Source organism: Eschrichtius robustus, chromosome 3 (genome assembly GCF_028021215.1).
Source record: "Eschrichtius robustus isolate mEscRob2 chromosome 3, mEscRob2.pri, whole genome shotgun sequence".
Classification (NCBI taxonomy): Eukaryota; Metazoa; Chordata; class Mammalia; order Artiodactyla; family Eschrichtiidae; genus Eschrichtius; species Eschrichtius robustus.
The window spans coordinates 151,338,152-151,350,687 of record NC_090826.1 but is presented as its reverse complement, the minus strand read 5'-3'; the positions used below and the strand labels follow the sequence as shown (position 1 = coordinate 151,350,687).

Sequence of the window (12,536 nt, the reverse complement as noted above, 5' to 3'; positions counted from 1 at the left end):
AGTGGCCTGCGCATCTGCATGAATGACAGGCAGCTTCGTGGTCTGCTTATGAGCTCTCCAAGTTCAAATCCTAACTCCGGGATTAGCTCCAAACCCGGCTGGCCTACACCCAGCACTCTTCTGATCACCTCCCTCCCTGCCCCCATCCAAAAGCAGGACCACACCCTCCAAGATGAAAAAGAAAGAAACCCGAGGCAAGGTACCCTAAGGAATTATTATCCTGGCCGGATGCCCTCTACACACACACTCACTTAAGTAAAAATTGGAAGTTGACTGTTCGTTCAGCCAGTAATTCAAATCCAGGTTCTGCTCCCCTTTCCCTCCCTGAAAAATCAGGCACATTGTTCTCCTCCCTTCCCAGTTTTCTTGTCTCCCGCTCCCTCCAGCTTCATGCTCTGTGTTGTGCTGAATAAAATGAACATATTTTTTTCTATGAGGCTTCCTTTGGTTCTTCTCTAAGTCAGAAGCAGCTCAGGGGCTTCTGGGCTTTCTGGAGTGGAAAATGCACAGAGAGCTTGAGGTCAGGTAGGACCTAGCGACGGTAGGAGTGGTCGGGGGACACACAGTGGGCCAGGCACCTGGTGACATGAGCTACACGCATCAACTCATTTCCTTCTCAGAACAACCCCTTGGGGGAGGTGCCACCGGAACCCAGACAGCCCAGCCGGAGCAGCCATCCTCCTAATGCCTGTAATAGATGAACTTGGGTTTGAGGCCTAGCTCTGCCCGGCCTGCCACATCTGTGACCTTGGGGGAGTCACTTAACCTTTTGTGCCTTGGTTTCCTCACTTGGGAACAACAGTGCCACCTACATCATGAGATAATGCAGATGATGTATCTAGCATAGAGCTCAATAAATAATTACTATGATCAATAAAGACCAAGAAGTTCACGTAGATAAAATGCTAGCACAGTGTCCGGGCCACAGTTAGCACACAAACATTCGTGCCATTTCCATATCTGTCGGCACACACACACACACATCCATTTACAGCTTCTTTTTGAGATCTCTAGAGACACAGAGTCTGGTCTTAGTTCTGCCTCTAGGAGCTGTGTGATTTTGAACAGCTTGCTTCCCATCTCTGGATTTCTACATTTTCTTCTGTAAACGAAAAACTGCATAGTTGTTCAGAGGTGAAAACGCCTCCTCTGGTCTCTCAAGGATAGAATCCATCAGTTCCTGGAGCAAAGGGGCCCCATCTCCCTAAGTCTGGGTGATGAGTCGCTAGACTGAGCAGAGTGGGGGCAGCCTATTCTTCACCCACCACCAGGCCTCGGGCTTGAGCAGAGGAGCACCCAGGAACCCCAGATGGGAGACAGAAACAAATGAGAAATGTTTACTTCACAGGGAGACAGACTATTTCCCCTCTTTGAAAGTCCAGGCTCCTTTCTATAGATTTTTATTGGGCTTTTCACTTGTACATCATTTTTAGTTATGTTTCTGTGTTGGTCCAGGATTCAGCCTCAATGGAGAATGAAGGGCAAGGACACTGCCCAGCCAAGCGCCCTCCACTTGAGAGCTCCTGGTTACAATGATGTGGCCCGCCTCCACCATCTCTGTCCCTCAACGGTAGTTGTCCCACCAGCCCAGGCTCAGCTGCAGCCCAGAGTAATCCTAACAACTGCACACCAGGGTGGTCCAGGCTGTGCTTTAGGCTGCATAAAATTTTCCTGGAGCTGGAAAGTATTCCAAGCCAGTCTGGCCCCCAGAAGCAAAGAGGGCAGATGAGCAAGGCCACAGGCTGGACGCTGGCGCATCACTTGCAGGTGGCGTAGTAGAGCACGCGCCCATTGATATGGTTGCGGATCTGCTCCACGTGCTTCTCCAGCCCCGTCAGGTCCGCCGAGCGAAGCATGATGGCCTGGCTCCCCCGAAGCAGCTCCGACTCCATGTCTGAGGGCAGATGAAACAGCAGGGGGAGGAAGAGGAGTTGGGGAGAAGACTCCCAACCTGAAGACTCCCAACCTTTCCTTCTCCTCCCACCCACCTGGACGCAGCGTCTGCGGGAGAAATCACCTCCACCTTAAGGGAGTCTGGCCCCTAAGGCAGCTCTCTCCAGCCTCAGGCCTCTCCAGCCCCCATCCCACTCTTAGAGAAACATGGCAGGGGCCAGACCCAGGAAGGCCTTACCCCAAGGATCCTCTGCCCCTACTCTTCTCCTCTGCTCTAGGCAGAGTTGTCCCAGGCTGATGAGGGAGGCCACGGGCACCAAGATTAGAAACCCACTATGTTGGACCCAGACAGCTGCCATCCCACCAATGATTCCTCAGGTGGGCACCAGGGCAAAAGAGCTGGGTGGCCATAATTCCTCCCCATTGTCTCTCCCCAAAAATGCCACTCCAGATAAATCTATTCCTCCCCCTCCGGTCCATTCCGCATACCGCCACCAGATTATGTGTGGAGGATGTGAAGGACTCCAAAGTGATCTAATCTAGCCTGTCCCCCCTGTCATCCTAGGCAGGAGCCCCCTGTACCACATTCATGAGAGCTGGTACCCAGCCTCAGCCTGAACTTTCCAGGAATAGGGCCAGGGGGCACTGTCTCACAAGGCTCCAACTTTAGGCAGCTCTGCTTGTTAAAAAGTCTTCTCATTAAGCCAGAATCTGAGCACATCTTGCTGCCACCCAATTGTCCCAGGTCTGTCTCCTGGGGTGTAGGAATCTATTCTTTCTGTTTCCTACATGGCAGTCCTTCACATGTGTGAGGCCCCATCTTCCCCAGATGAAACCGCCCTAGTTCCTTCATCCACTCTTCAACTGATATAATCACCAGGCCTTCCCTACATCCCAACCCTGGCCACCCTCCCTCTCAAGTGTGTGGGTTCATCAGTATCCCTTTTGAAGATATAGTAGCCTCCATTGAACTCGATCTCACCCGGGAGATCAGCAGAGTGTAACAGGGTTATTAACAGACTGACATTCAGCCAGTGGGTACCCACATGGACCTATGGGTTAATAAAATACTGAAATTTTTACAATTGCTGTTCTGTTCCCCGACCCCCAACCCCAGAGGCTCCTTCAGCATGCTCCTCCCCATAACCCTGCAGTTAAAGGTAAATTCCTGCAAGCAGGTAAATGCTTGCTCCAATGCTACAACCTGAGTCTTTCTGGCTGGTAGGTGCAGGTAAATGCTTGCTCCAATGCTACAACCTGAGCCTTTCTGGCTGGTTAGGTGCAGGACACACCAGTTACTAAATATTTTTAATATCATCCTTGAGCAATTACTCACCTTGTCTTGGCTGCTTTGCATTTATTAGCTCTTTTGGCAGGAGCAAGGCACTTCTGACTTATATCAAGCTTACAGTTACTCAAAACTCTTGGGTCTTTTTCAGGTGAGTAGCAACTCATACGTGTTTATCACTAACTGGTTATAAAGTGTTTAGCTACATTATCCACTGAGAAGCCAGACGTCACCTGAGCTACACTTGTGAGTTGAGGTCCAAACAAGGCCAGAGTGAGAGAGAATTTTTCTCCTTACTTAATTTTATCCTGTTAGTTTCAGCCCATCCTTTCAGACTTCTGAGACTGCCTTAGAATGCTAGTTCTGTTATCTAGTGTATTAACTACCTGTCATCCTCAGATTTGATTAGCAAATTCTTAAACTTCATACAAGACACTGATGGACAGGGCCAGGGCGTGCACTGACCCAGCCCTGGGCTCCTCTATCTAGGTCAGCTCTTCTCGCCTCCCCCTTCAGTTGTGGCCGGCCACAGCCACTGTCAACTTGCCAGCCCACCTTTCTCCATAGTGTCCATCTAGCTAGCCAAACAGATTTTTGTCAAAAGCTTTCTCTAAAATTCAGAGCCTCTGGTTTTGTCATTCACAGGGCAGTGACCCCATCATCACATCTCAGAGACTAAGCCTGGAAATCTCTGTTCTCCTTTCCGAGGAACCTCAGAACCCTTTTGAAAGCTTCTTTCATTATGGTTTGCCATATTCAAAACCCTTGGATGGTTTCCTACTGCCTCCAGGGCTGAGTCTACCCACCTCCTCCTGGCATCAGGGCCGGCCACGTGGACCAGCCACACTGGCTCCATGCTACTTCTCTCCCACCTGTTCTCTCCTCATCAACCCTCCTCTCCAGTTGGGTGGTCCCGCCTCCATCCTCAGAACATGTCTTGATGTCTCTCCTCCTCCGCACAGCCTCTTCCAGGCTTATACATGCTCCCAGGCCCACCTCAAATCTTATCTTTTTTGAACATTACCTTCTCTGAACATTTCTCTCTGACGTTATTTATCCTCTGAGCCCCTAGAGCTCCTATCATTCGGGCTTTTATCACAGTCCTCCTTGTGCTATTAAATACAGGTTCATGAAGCTGGTGGCCAATAGGAAAAATGGATTGCGAGCCTCTTGAGGGCAGGCCTAGTCTTTGTGAACAAGTCCACACGCCTCAAAGCCACATTATATGCCTTGTACTTAGTAGGTGCTCAGGAAATCCCAATTGATCTCACTGCCTTAGCACTGCTAGCTCCAAACATTAGGCCTCAGAAACCCTGGGTTGGGAGCAGCCTTCAGGGATGCCCTGAAGTCCAAGCCCCTGGACCACTCCCTCACCTTTCATCCTGTCCATCATCTCCATGGTTTCCCCAAACAGTTCCTCCGCCTCCGTCTTGATGCTCAGGATCCGGCTGCCCTGCTCTCCCAGCATAGGGCTCCGACCCAGCCGGTCCTTCAACTCGGCATATTTTTGCTTTATTCTCTCAAATCCCTGAAAAAGGAAGAACAGTCTCCACATCATCATCATCCAAAGTCCTGAAGACCTTTGGCTAAAGGACTTGATGTAACCCAAATCAGCACACAGAGATGAGGTGCCTCCTAATATCCCCAATGGGTTGATTCTGCCTATAAAAGCCCCTGGGCCACAAGCCATACCTTAACTTCTGTATTTCCCTCCCTTCATGTGCAGTGCCAGCGCAGGGCCTGGTACACAGCTGTCACTTAATAGTATGCTTGGCAGCTTGTGCATTGTACCGGGACCACCAGTACCCTGGAGACACTGAAACTGGCTCTTCAACTTTCTCTCTGATCTAATTCTGACAGTGATGGGCTCAGGTTGGGCTAAGTCAAGAGTTTCTGTCTGGGCTGGATAACCATGACAGGGGACAAGCTCTGGATCAGGTGTCAAGAGACCTCCTTTGTAGATGAGCTTTAGGTCTGGACAGAGTCACCACTTCATCTGTGAAAGGAGAGGGATTGGACTGGCTGTTTCCAGCATCCCTGAACCAGCTCCACCAAAGGCAGCCAGAAGGAGAATTCAGATGCCTGGCCAGGTGTGCCTTAATCCTGAAGCCCCCGCTGGATATTTCAGAATAACTGTTACTCAAAGTGCTTTGCATCCCATGGTCTTATAAAGTGTACAGAGTCCTCTCCTGCTCCCGCTGGCCATGCTTGCTTGGGCTGACTCTGCCCTCGAGGTACCTCCTGGGCACTCAGTGCCTGCTCGCTGGCTTCCTCTGCCAACTGCTGGGCCTGGGCTGCCTGCGCCCGCTGCTGCCTGGTCCGGCGGCTGAGCTCCTCCATCCGTGCTTGGAAGCCACCCAGCTGCTCCATCATGCCGGTCACCAGTCTTTCCGCTGGCCCCAGCACCTGCTGAACCTTTGTGGAAAAAGAGACCCGGAGTTTGGGGTGGGTCTCATAGGCAGTGACCTTTATTCTTCTCTCCTCCAACTCATCAGACCACAAAAACTCTCTACAACCAGGACATCACTATCACCACCATCCCAATCCTCTATCTGCCCCCTGGCATCCAGGCCTCTCCCCCTTCTACAGCTCAGCTGACCACCTCCCCGCCCACTCCTGCAGCAGCTCAGAGCCCACCCTGGCTTCCGCACCGGACACAAGAGCAGAAAACCAAAGGCTCGAAGCCAGGCCCAAGGCTCATAGGCTCCCTTCTTTAGGGCCCCAGCTCAGTTTCCACCCAGGTCACTTTCTGGCATCTTCTATGCCTTGCGCCTGAGTCTGAATGTTCATTCCCACAAGTGGGGGAAGGAAGCCGTAATGCCTACCTCAGCAACCCTGTCTTGGATAAGCTGAAGGGAGCGGCGGGTGCCTTGCATGGTGTCCCGGGCCTCCTGCAGTGCCAGCGTGCCCTGTCGCAGGTTCCCCAGCACGTCCTCCACCTGGCCCTCCACTGTGTGGGCTCGGCTCCTGGGGCCGGGGGAATGGAAGGGGTGGGTGGAATGGGTGCGCAGTGAATGAAGAGATGTGGGTCCAACTCACTCCCCAGGCCAGAGAATATCCTTTCCAGCCAAGATAAGAAGCCGAGTATTAACTCAGTAGCTTTTCCATCCCAGGACCCCACCAAGCAGGTTGCCTGAGGCAGCCTTTGGGGACGGTTTCCAGTAAGGAAGACGGGGCCGTGCCGAGTAAAGTTTAAGCTGGATGCTGTGTATCACTTCACCATCCCCCCGCCACGGTAAGCGCCTCCTCCTGTCTCCCAGCCCTCGGCACCCCTCTGACTTGCAGACGTTCCTTTCTTGCTTCCAGCAACAGAGTTGGGGTGCAAAACCCCAGCCCGATCCTGGGAGAAGTTCAGGGCCCAGGGCCACACCTGGCCTGCTCAGCCTCAGCCTGGAGACTGCGAGCCCGAGCGATGTCCTGCTTGGTCTGAGAAAGCACCAGGTCCACATTGGGGAGCCTGGCTGCGATGGCCTGGATCTCATTCATCTTCTGCAGGACGGTGGCAGAGTCTGTGGGCAGCCACAGGGCCAGCACGGCCTCACTGACCTCCTGGATGGTGGCTGTGTCGGTGTCGGGGTCTGGAAGACAAACCATCCATCGGAATGGGGGAGCTCAGCCACCTCCCCGAAGATCAGAGGCCTCTCCAGGCTGAGCAGCCCCCGTGGGCAGCACCTCCATGCCACCTCTGCCCGGACTGCCCAAGGAACTGCCGCTCCCTCCCAGGCACACTCAGGCACCCTGCTCTGAGAATTTCCGGGCTCGCTGCCGCGGGAGGATGGCTGCCGGCACAGCTGTGGCAACTAAGTGGCACCACAGGAAGCTGCAGGCTGGGGAGGAGGAGGTGGTACCAGGCAGCTGGTACTGAACAATGCCTGGAGCACAGATATAATCAGCCCTAAAGTGGGGAGACCAGCCAGGAACTGCAACTGCTTCCTTGGCAATAAGACCCCTTCCACGTGCCCCTCCTCTGGGGCAGAGTGCTCGCTTTTGCAAAGGCAGATCAAGATTACCTGGGCTTTGCTCACGTGTCACCTTCTGAGAGAGGCCAGCCCAGGCCATCCAATCTAGGATCGCAACCTCCACCCTCTGCCAACACTCCTTATCCTCCTTCTCAGCTTTATCTTTCTCCCTAACATTTATCACCACCCACGTGCTGAACACTTAACTCATTTATTGGGTTTTCTGTCATATCCTCACTAGGATGTAAACAACGTGAGGACAGGGACTGGCTTTCATCCACAGCTATAGCCCAGCCCCTAGCACAGTGCGTGGCACTTGGAGGCACTCCGCTTGTACATTGAATGAATGATTGAGGGGCTCTAGTCTCAGGCCTCCTCTTTACTATTCAAGCAAACTGGGACAAGTCAACTGGCTTCGTTGAGCTTAGTTTCCTGATCTGTGAAATGGGAATCACGATGCCCAACCTCAAGGGATGATACGAAACAATCAATTTAGCAGGAATTTCACAATCCAACTCTGGGTCAGAGAGTAAGGTCAGAAGTGCAGAGATGGCATCTCCTCCCCATGGTCACTTTTGCAGATTCCACTGGTACTGACATGGTAGGGAAGGGGACACCCGCCCACCCAGATAGTTTGCCCTGGGACTTAACTCCTCTGGGGCCCACCCAGCCTTACTCTGAAATCAAAGGTTTCCTCACCAGCTGGCTACACAGGTCCTAGACCCAGTCCCCTCCCCATGCCAGGTGGAAGGACATTCCTGGAAGGTGGAAACCATGCCTGTTTATTGCTATGTCCTTTTGGGGCCAGAGCAGCACACTGCAGGAGCGCAAGGCATAATTGCGGCTGAGTTGAATGAAGTGGGCTTTTCCCCAATTACAAGCTTTCACAAGGACCTCCCCATAGAGACCACCATCCTCTCACCTAACCCAGAGTCCTACTCTCAACACGGCTTGTATGTGCCTTCCCTAGAAAGCCTCTTACGGCAAGCACACCCTCACATAGCACCTGCCCTTCCTTTGTTCTGCTTCACTTCAGCTGCACCCGTGGGCTTGGTCTGAGTTACACTCAGTTTCATGGGCTTCTGAGTCTCAGGGTGGGCTCAGCAAACATTCACTGCTCTGAGCAGCAGGATGTGGGGAGCTGAGACTGCAAGTCAGATTGGACTTGGTCCTTGCCCTCATGGAGCTTGAAATCTAGTGCGACAAGGAAGCACAACCCTGAGTGAAGGGGGTAAGCTCAGGGTGCTAGGACGGCTGTTACAGGGGCACCTAACCCAGTCTGACAGGTCCAGGAAAGCTTCCTGGAGAATGAGATACCCAGGGGATCCTTAGAGGGTGTGTAGGAATTAGCCAGGTTGGGAGGGGTGGGGCAGGGCAGGGGAGACAATGCAGGGGGAGGACAAACATTAGCGAAGGCAAAGAAGCAAGATGGGTGGTGGGGTGCTGGGAGGTGGTCCATCTCATAACGCAGTAATCTAGAGTGTGGACTCCGGAGTGAGGTGAACCCTACCTGTACTGCCTCCAAGCTGGATGCTTTTAGGCAGGTTTCTTAACCTCCCTGTATCTGGAGTCCTCACAGGCAAAGTGGTAGGCAGTCGGGATTAAATAATGTGAAGCACTTAGAAGAGTGCCTGGCACTTAGTAAGAACTCAGTAAACCTGACCTATTATTTTTGTCACTTCCCTTGATGACCTGAGAAAGATGGTGTCTCCTCCCTCCTCCACTGGGCTTGCACTCTCCCGCCCTCTCTGTGACCCTGCGTGCCCACAGCAGCTGGTACCCATGCCTCCTGCAGCAGGATTCCGGACATCAGAATCCACAGCCATGGAGACTGTAAGAATTGTCCCAGGTCCCTCCCAGGGGCCAGGCCTCTCTCAGGCCCTGCTCCTTCTCTCTGCCCCTCATCCTGTCCAAGGACTCAACCTGAGACACAAGCATAACTGAGGGGACAGCAGGGACCCCGCAGCCCGTCCACTCCCTGCCCATTCATTGGAGCCCGGACTGCACCACAAGGACAGGCTTCCTATCCCACCAACCCCTAGCTGGGGTTGATGCAGGATGGGGGGCCACCTAGCCTGCCTTAGTCGGCTTCCCTCAGGGAAAGTCTTCCTTATTTGTGAGTCCCATCACCAAACTCTGGCCTGTCTCTGTTTCTCTCCAACCTGCCACCGGCACCCAGGAGGGGGCTCTGGCCTCTTGAAGCAAAGGCACCGCAATAGTAGCAGGAAGAACGGCTGTCATTACACCAGGCCCTCAGCTCATGTTAACTGGGCTCCCAGCCAAGCAAATTCCCTGGCAGGGACCAGAAATTTAATAATATCAGTTCATATTCCTGAGGCATCTTTAATTTTTCAAAACACATTTTACATCAGTTGCTTGACGCCCGGAATAAACTTGTAAAATACTATCATCCCCGTTGGCAGAAGCGAAAGATGAGGCAAAGAGGAAAACAACTTGCCCAAAGTCCCACAGATTTCCTGAGTCCTGTCCAGGGACCTTCCCACTCCCCAGGTGGCAAGGGAGGAGATCGGGTTCATTTATTCATTCAATCAACAGTGGGTGCTTTTCTGGGCCTGGACTTATGCTAAGTGCCAGGGACACAGTGAATAAGACAGACAGCCATCCCTGCCCTCTTGGAGTTTAGAGTCCAGTGGGGAGACAAACATTACACTTGTAGACAGGTGAGCTCAACAACCACAGGCTCGGAGTAGAGTGAAGGTGAAGAGTGAAGGTCAGACTCCAGAGGGGAATACGGGGGAGGAGGATGACCAGATGGGGTGGTCAGAAAAGGCCCCTCGAGGGAGATATTTAAACTCAGACCTGGAGGGCAAGAATCAGCGGCCTTAGAGAGAGCATCCCAGGCAGAGGAACAAACAGCAAGAGCCTCCAAGGCTGGCAAGAGCCTGGCCTGTTCAAAGACAGTTTGTGAGCAAAGTGGAGAGGATACAGGCCATACCCAGGAGGTAACAGAGGCCATGGTAAGGAGCTGAGAGTTTATCCCAAGAACAAGGGAAAGCCAGTGAAGGATTTTAGGCATGAGCGGGATGTGACCCCGCTTACACATTTTTCAAAGATGTTTCAGACTGTTCTGCTGAGAATGGGCTATGAGGGAGCAGGAAGGAGGTGGGGGGTCACCTACAGGCCGTGCAGCCATCCAGGTGAGTGACGGGGGCTGGTCCAGGGGCATGGAGACCAGGGAAGGAAGTAGCTGACTGATGAATGGGATGAGGGACGGGGAATGGGGCACTGAGGACAGGCAGAAGTCAAAACATCAGCCCAGGGAAAGGTGAAGGCCAGCTCACCTGAGAGGAAGTCCCGGACCTGCTGGATGAGGAGCCGCGTGCGTGTGACGTCCTCCTCCATCTGGGAGCGGCTGGTGCTCACCTGCATCTCCAGGCGCTGAGCATCCGACTGCACCTGCGAGGTGGCTTCCTCGGCTGCCCTGATCTGCTGACACACACTATGGGTCAGCAGTGGTTAAAGCCCCAGGAGGGCCTCTCAGCAGCCCCCGAGGGTTCTGTAGGCACCTACTACCCAAGATCTACCTAGGAAACTTTTGTAACTAGCTCGGTTTGGCCCCGGAAGAAATGATGTAGAAACACTGGCCTCAAACTCCATCTCTCACTTGCTGTAGGGCCACGGGAAAGTCACCTGACATCTCTGGGCTTTCGACTCCTGGCTGCAAAATGGGAGCTCTGCCTTGCTCAGGGGCTCTGTCCCCCCTGCCTCCTCCTACACGGGCCCACCCCACCTCAGCCACACCTACCATCTGCCTGGTCTGCTGGAGCTGGGCGTTGAAGCCCCGCAGCTGCTCGGCCACCTGCCCTGCCGTCCGGAAGGCCCCACCTGCCCTGGGGAGAGCACCACTGCAGTGGGAGCCACAGGCCGTGCCGTTGTCTCGGGGACACAGCTCCCCAGGGCATGCTCCCGGGGTGCAAGCCATCTCCCTGGAGCCCCCACAGAGCTGTGGAGAGATGGGGGCATCAGAGGGGGTCCCCAAGCCTCCTCAGTGATCACTCCCCTCCCACACCTGGGAAACAAGCAGCCAGACATCTCCACGGCAACTTGGGCACCAGAAACTTGTTTCCTTGGTAACTGCTGAACACACTATGTGGGGTCAAGGGTCGGGATGGGCGGGGGTGTGGGAGGTCCACGTGGCCCCAGGAGGGAATGTGGAGCAACAGTTGGTGAATGACAAGCTGGGGCAGGGGGCCTCTGGAAGCGGGGCTCCATGACAGGAGTCACCTTGTTGACGGTGGGTGTCAGATCAGGCAAGGAAGCCATCTCCAGCCTCAGGGCCGCGAGCTGGGGGCCACCGGCTCCTCCTCCTCCTCCTCCCAGCTTCTGCTCCAGCCTCTCCGCCTCTCTCCGGCTGTCCCTGAGCTGGAGCAGCCAGCGGGAGCTGTCCGCGACCTGATGAGCAGCCTGGGACGACCGCTGGTGGGCCGCGGTCAGCATCCGGAAGTCTCCTGTGGGAAGAAGAGAGGGCACCAAGCTGGCCCTGGACCCGGAGGCCTGGAGACGGAGATGAAGCCTGGCCCTGCGTGGCGTCTGTGCACCCCTCCTCACCTGAAGGATCGGCACTGCTTATTTTTTCAAACTGCTCCCTCTTGCTCTGATACATAACGAGGAGGCGATTGAAGCTTCTGTCCAGATTCTCCAGGTCTCCCGGGAGGGACAAGGTCTCCTCCTCTAGGGGCAGATCCACCTGCAGGCCCTGGAGAGTCTGCCTGAAGTGGGAGAGAAGCTTCCACTAAAATACAGCAAGGGGGCTTCCTCCCCAGAGCCAGCCATCCCCTCGGAGAGATCACTACCGAGTCAGGAAAAAGAGACGCCGTCAGCAAAAGCCACAGAAGGGAGCCTCCACAGGCTGGAGAGGATCCTGCTGGGCAAAAGCTAGCACAACCTCCCTCCACCCCTATGCAGGCAGATCCATAAAAATCTCTCCCTCCTTGGCGTGTGTGACCCTAACAGTCCCAGCTTTCCTCCACCTCCCCACGTCGGCTTCCACGAGGAGGATCCCCTGAGCCCCTCCTCCTCCTCCGCTGCCTACAGGCTGACATCGGCCACCACCTGTACCCCAGGCTCCCGAGTCTCTCTTCTGCAGCCCACACCTCCCCACGGAGCTCCCGTAGCTGCTGCCCACTGGTGGTCTCCACCTGAAGGGGGTCACCTGCCCTGACCCACCACGGCTGAGCTTTCAGACATTCCTCCCTCCCAGGCCCTTTGCAGCTCCACCCACCACCATTCCCTCCACCAGCCTCGCATTCTCCATGGCCAGGCTTTGCTCAGCATGGACCGTCCTTCTGAAAAGCCCCTCCAGGCCTGCACACCCAGCCCACCAATTGCCTGCAGACTCCCTACTCAGTTCTGAGACCGAGGTCAATGGCACACCT

At 54.4% G+C, this 12,536-nt stretch overlaps 1 protein-coding gene across 5 annotated transcripts in view; it reads right to left on the bottom strand.

Annotated features, from left to right (window-relative positions):
- Positions 1-1,384: 1,384 nt before the first annotated feature.
- Positions 1,385-12,536, bottom strand: part of LAMB3 (laminin subunit beta 3) — a 67,533-nt gene continuing 56,381 nt past the window's right edge. For all 5 annotated transcript variants that reach the window (XM_068541509.1, XM_068541510.1, XM_068541511.1 and 2 more), the window contains 9 exons: positions 11,710-11,870; positions 11,386-11,609; positions 10,907-11,104; positions 10,443-10,587; positions 6,552-6,759; positions 6,007-6,148; positions 5,420-5,596; positions 4,556-4,709; positions 1,385-1,894 (listed from right to left, as the gene is read on the bottom strand). In XM_068541509.1, coding sequence (XP_068397610.1) covers positions 1,758-1,894; positions 4,556-4,709; positions 5,420-5,596; positions 6,007-6,148; positions 6,552-6,759; positions 10,443-10,587; positions 10,907-11,104; positions 11,386-11,609; positions 11,710-11,870 — 1,546 coding nt within the window. In that variant the 3' untranslated portion in view covers positions 1,385-1,757. The remainder of the gene's footprint in view (positions 1,895-4,555; positions 4,710-5,419; positions 5,597-6,006; positions 6,149-6,551; positions 6,760-10,442; positions 10,588-10,906; positions 11,105-11,385; positions 11,610-11,709; positions 11,871-12,536) is intronic.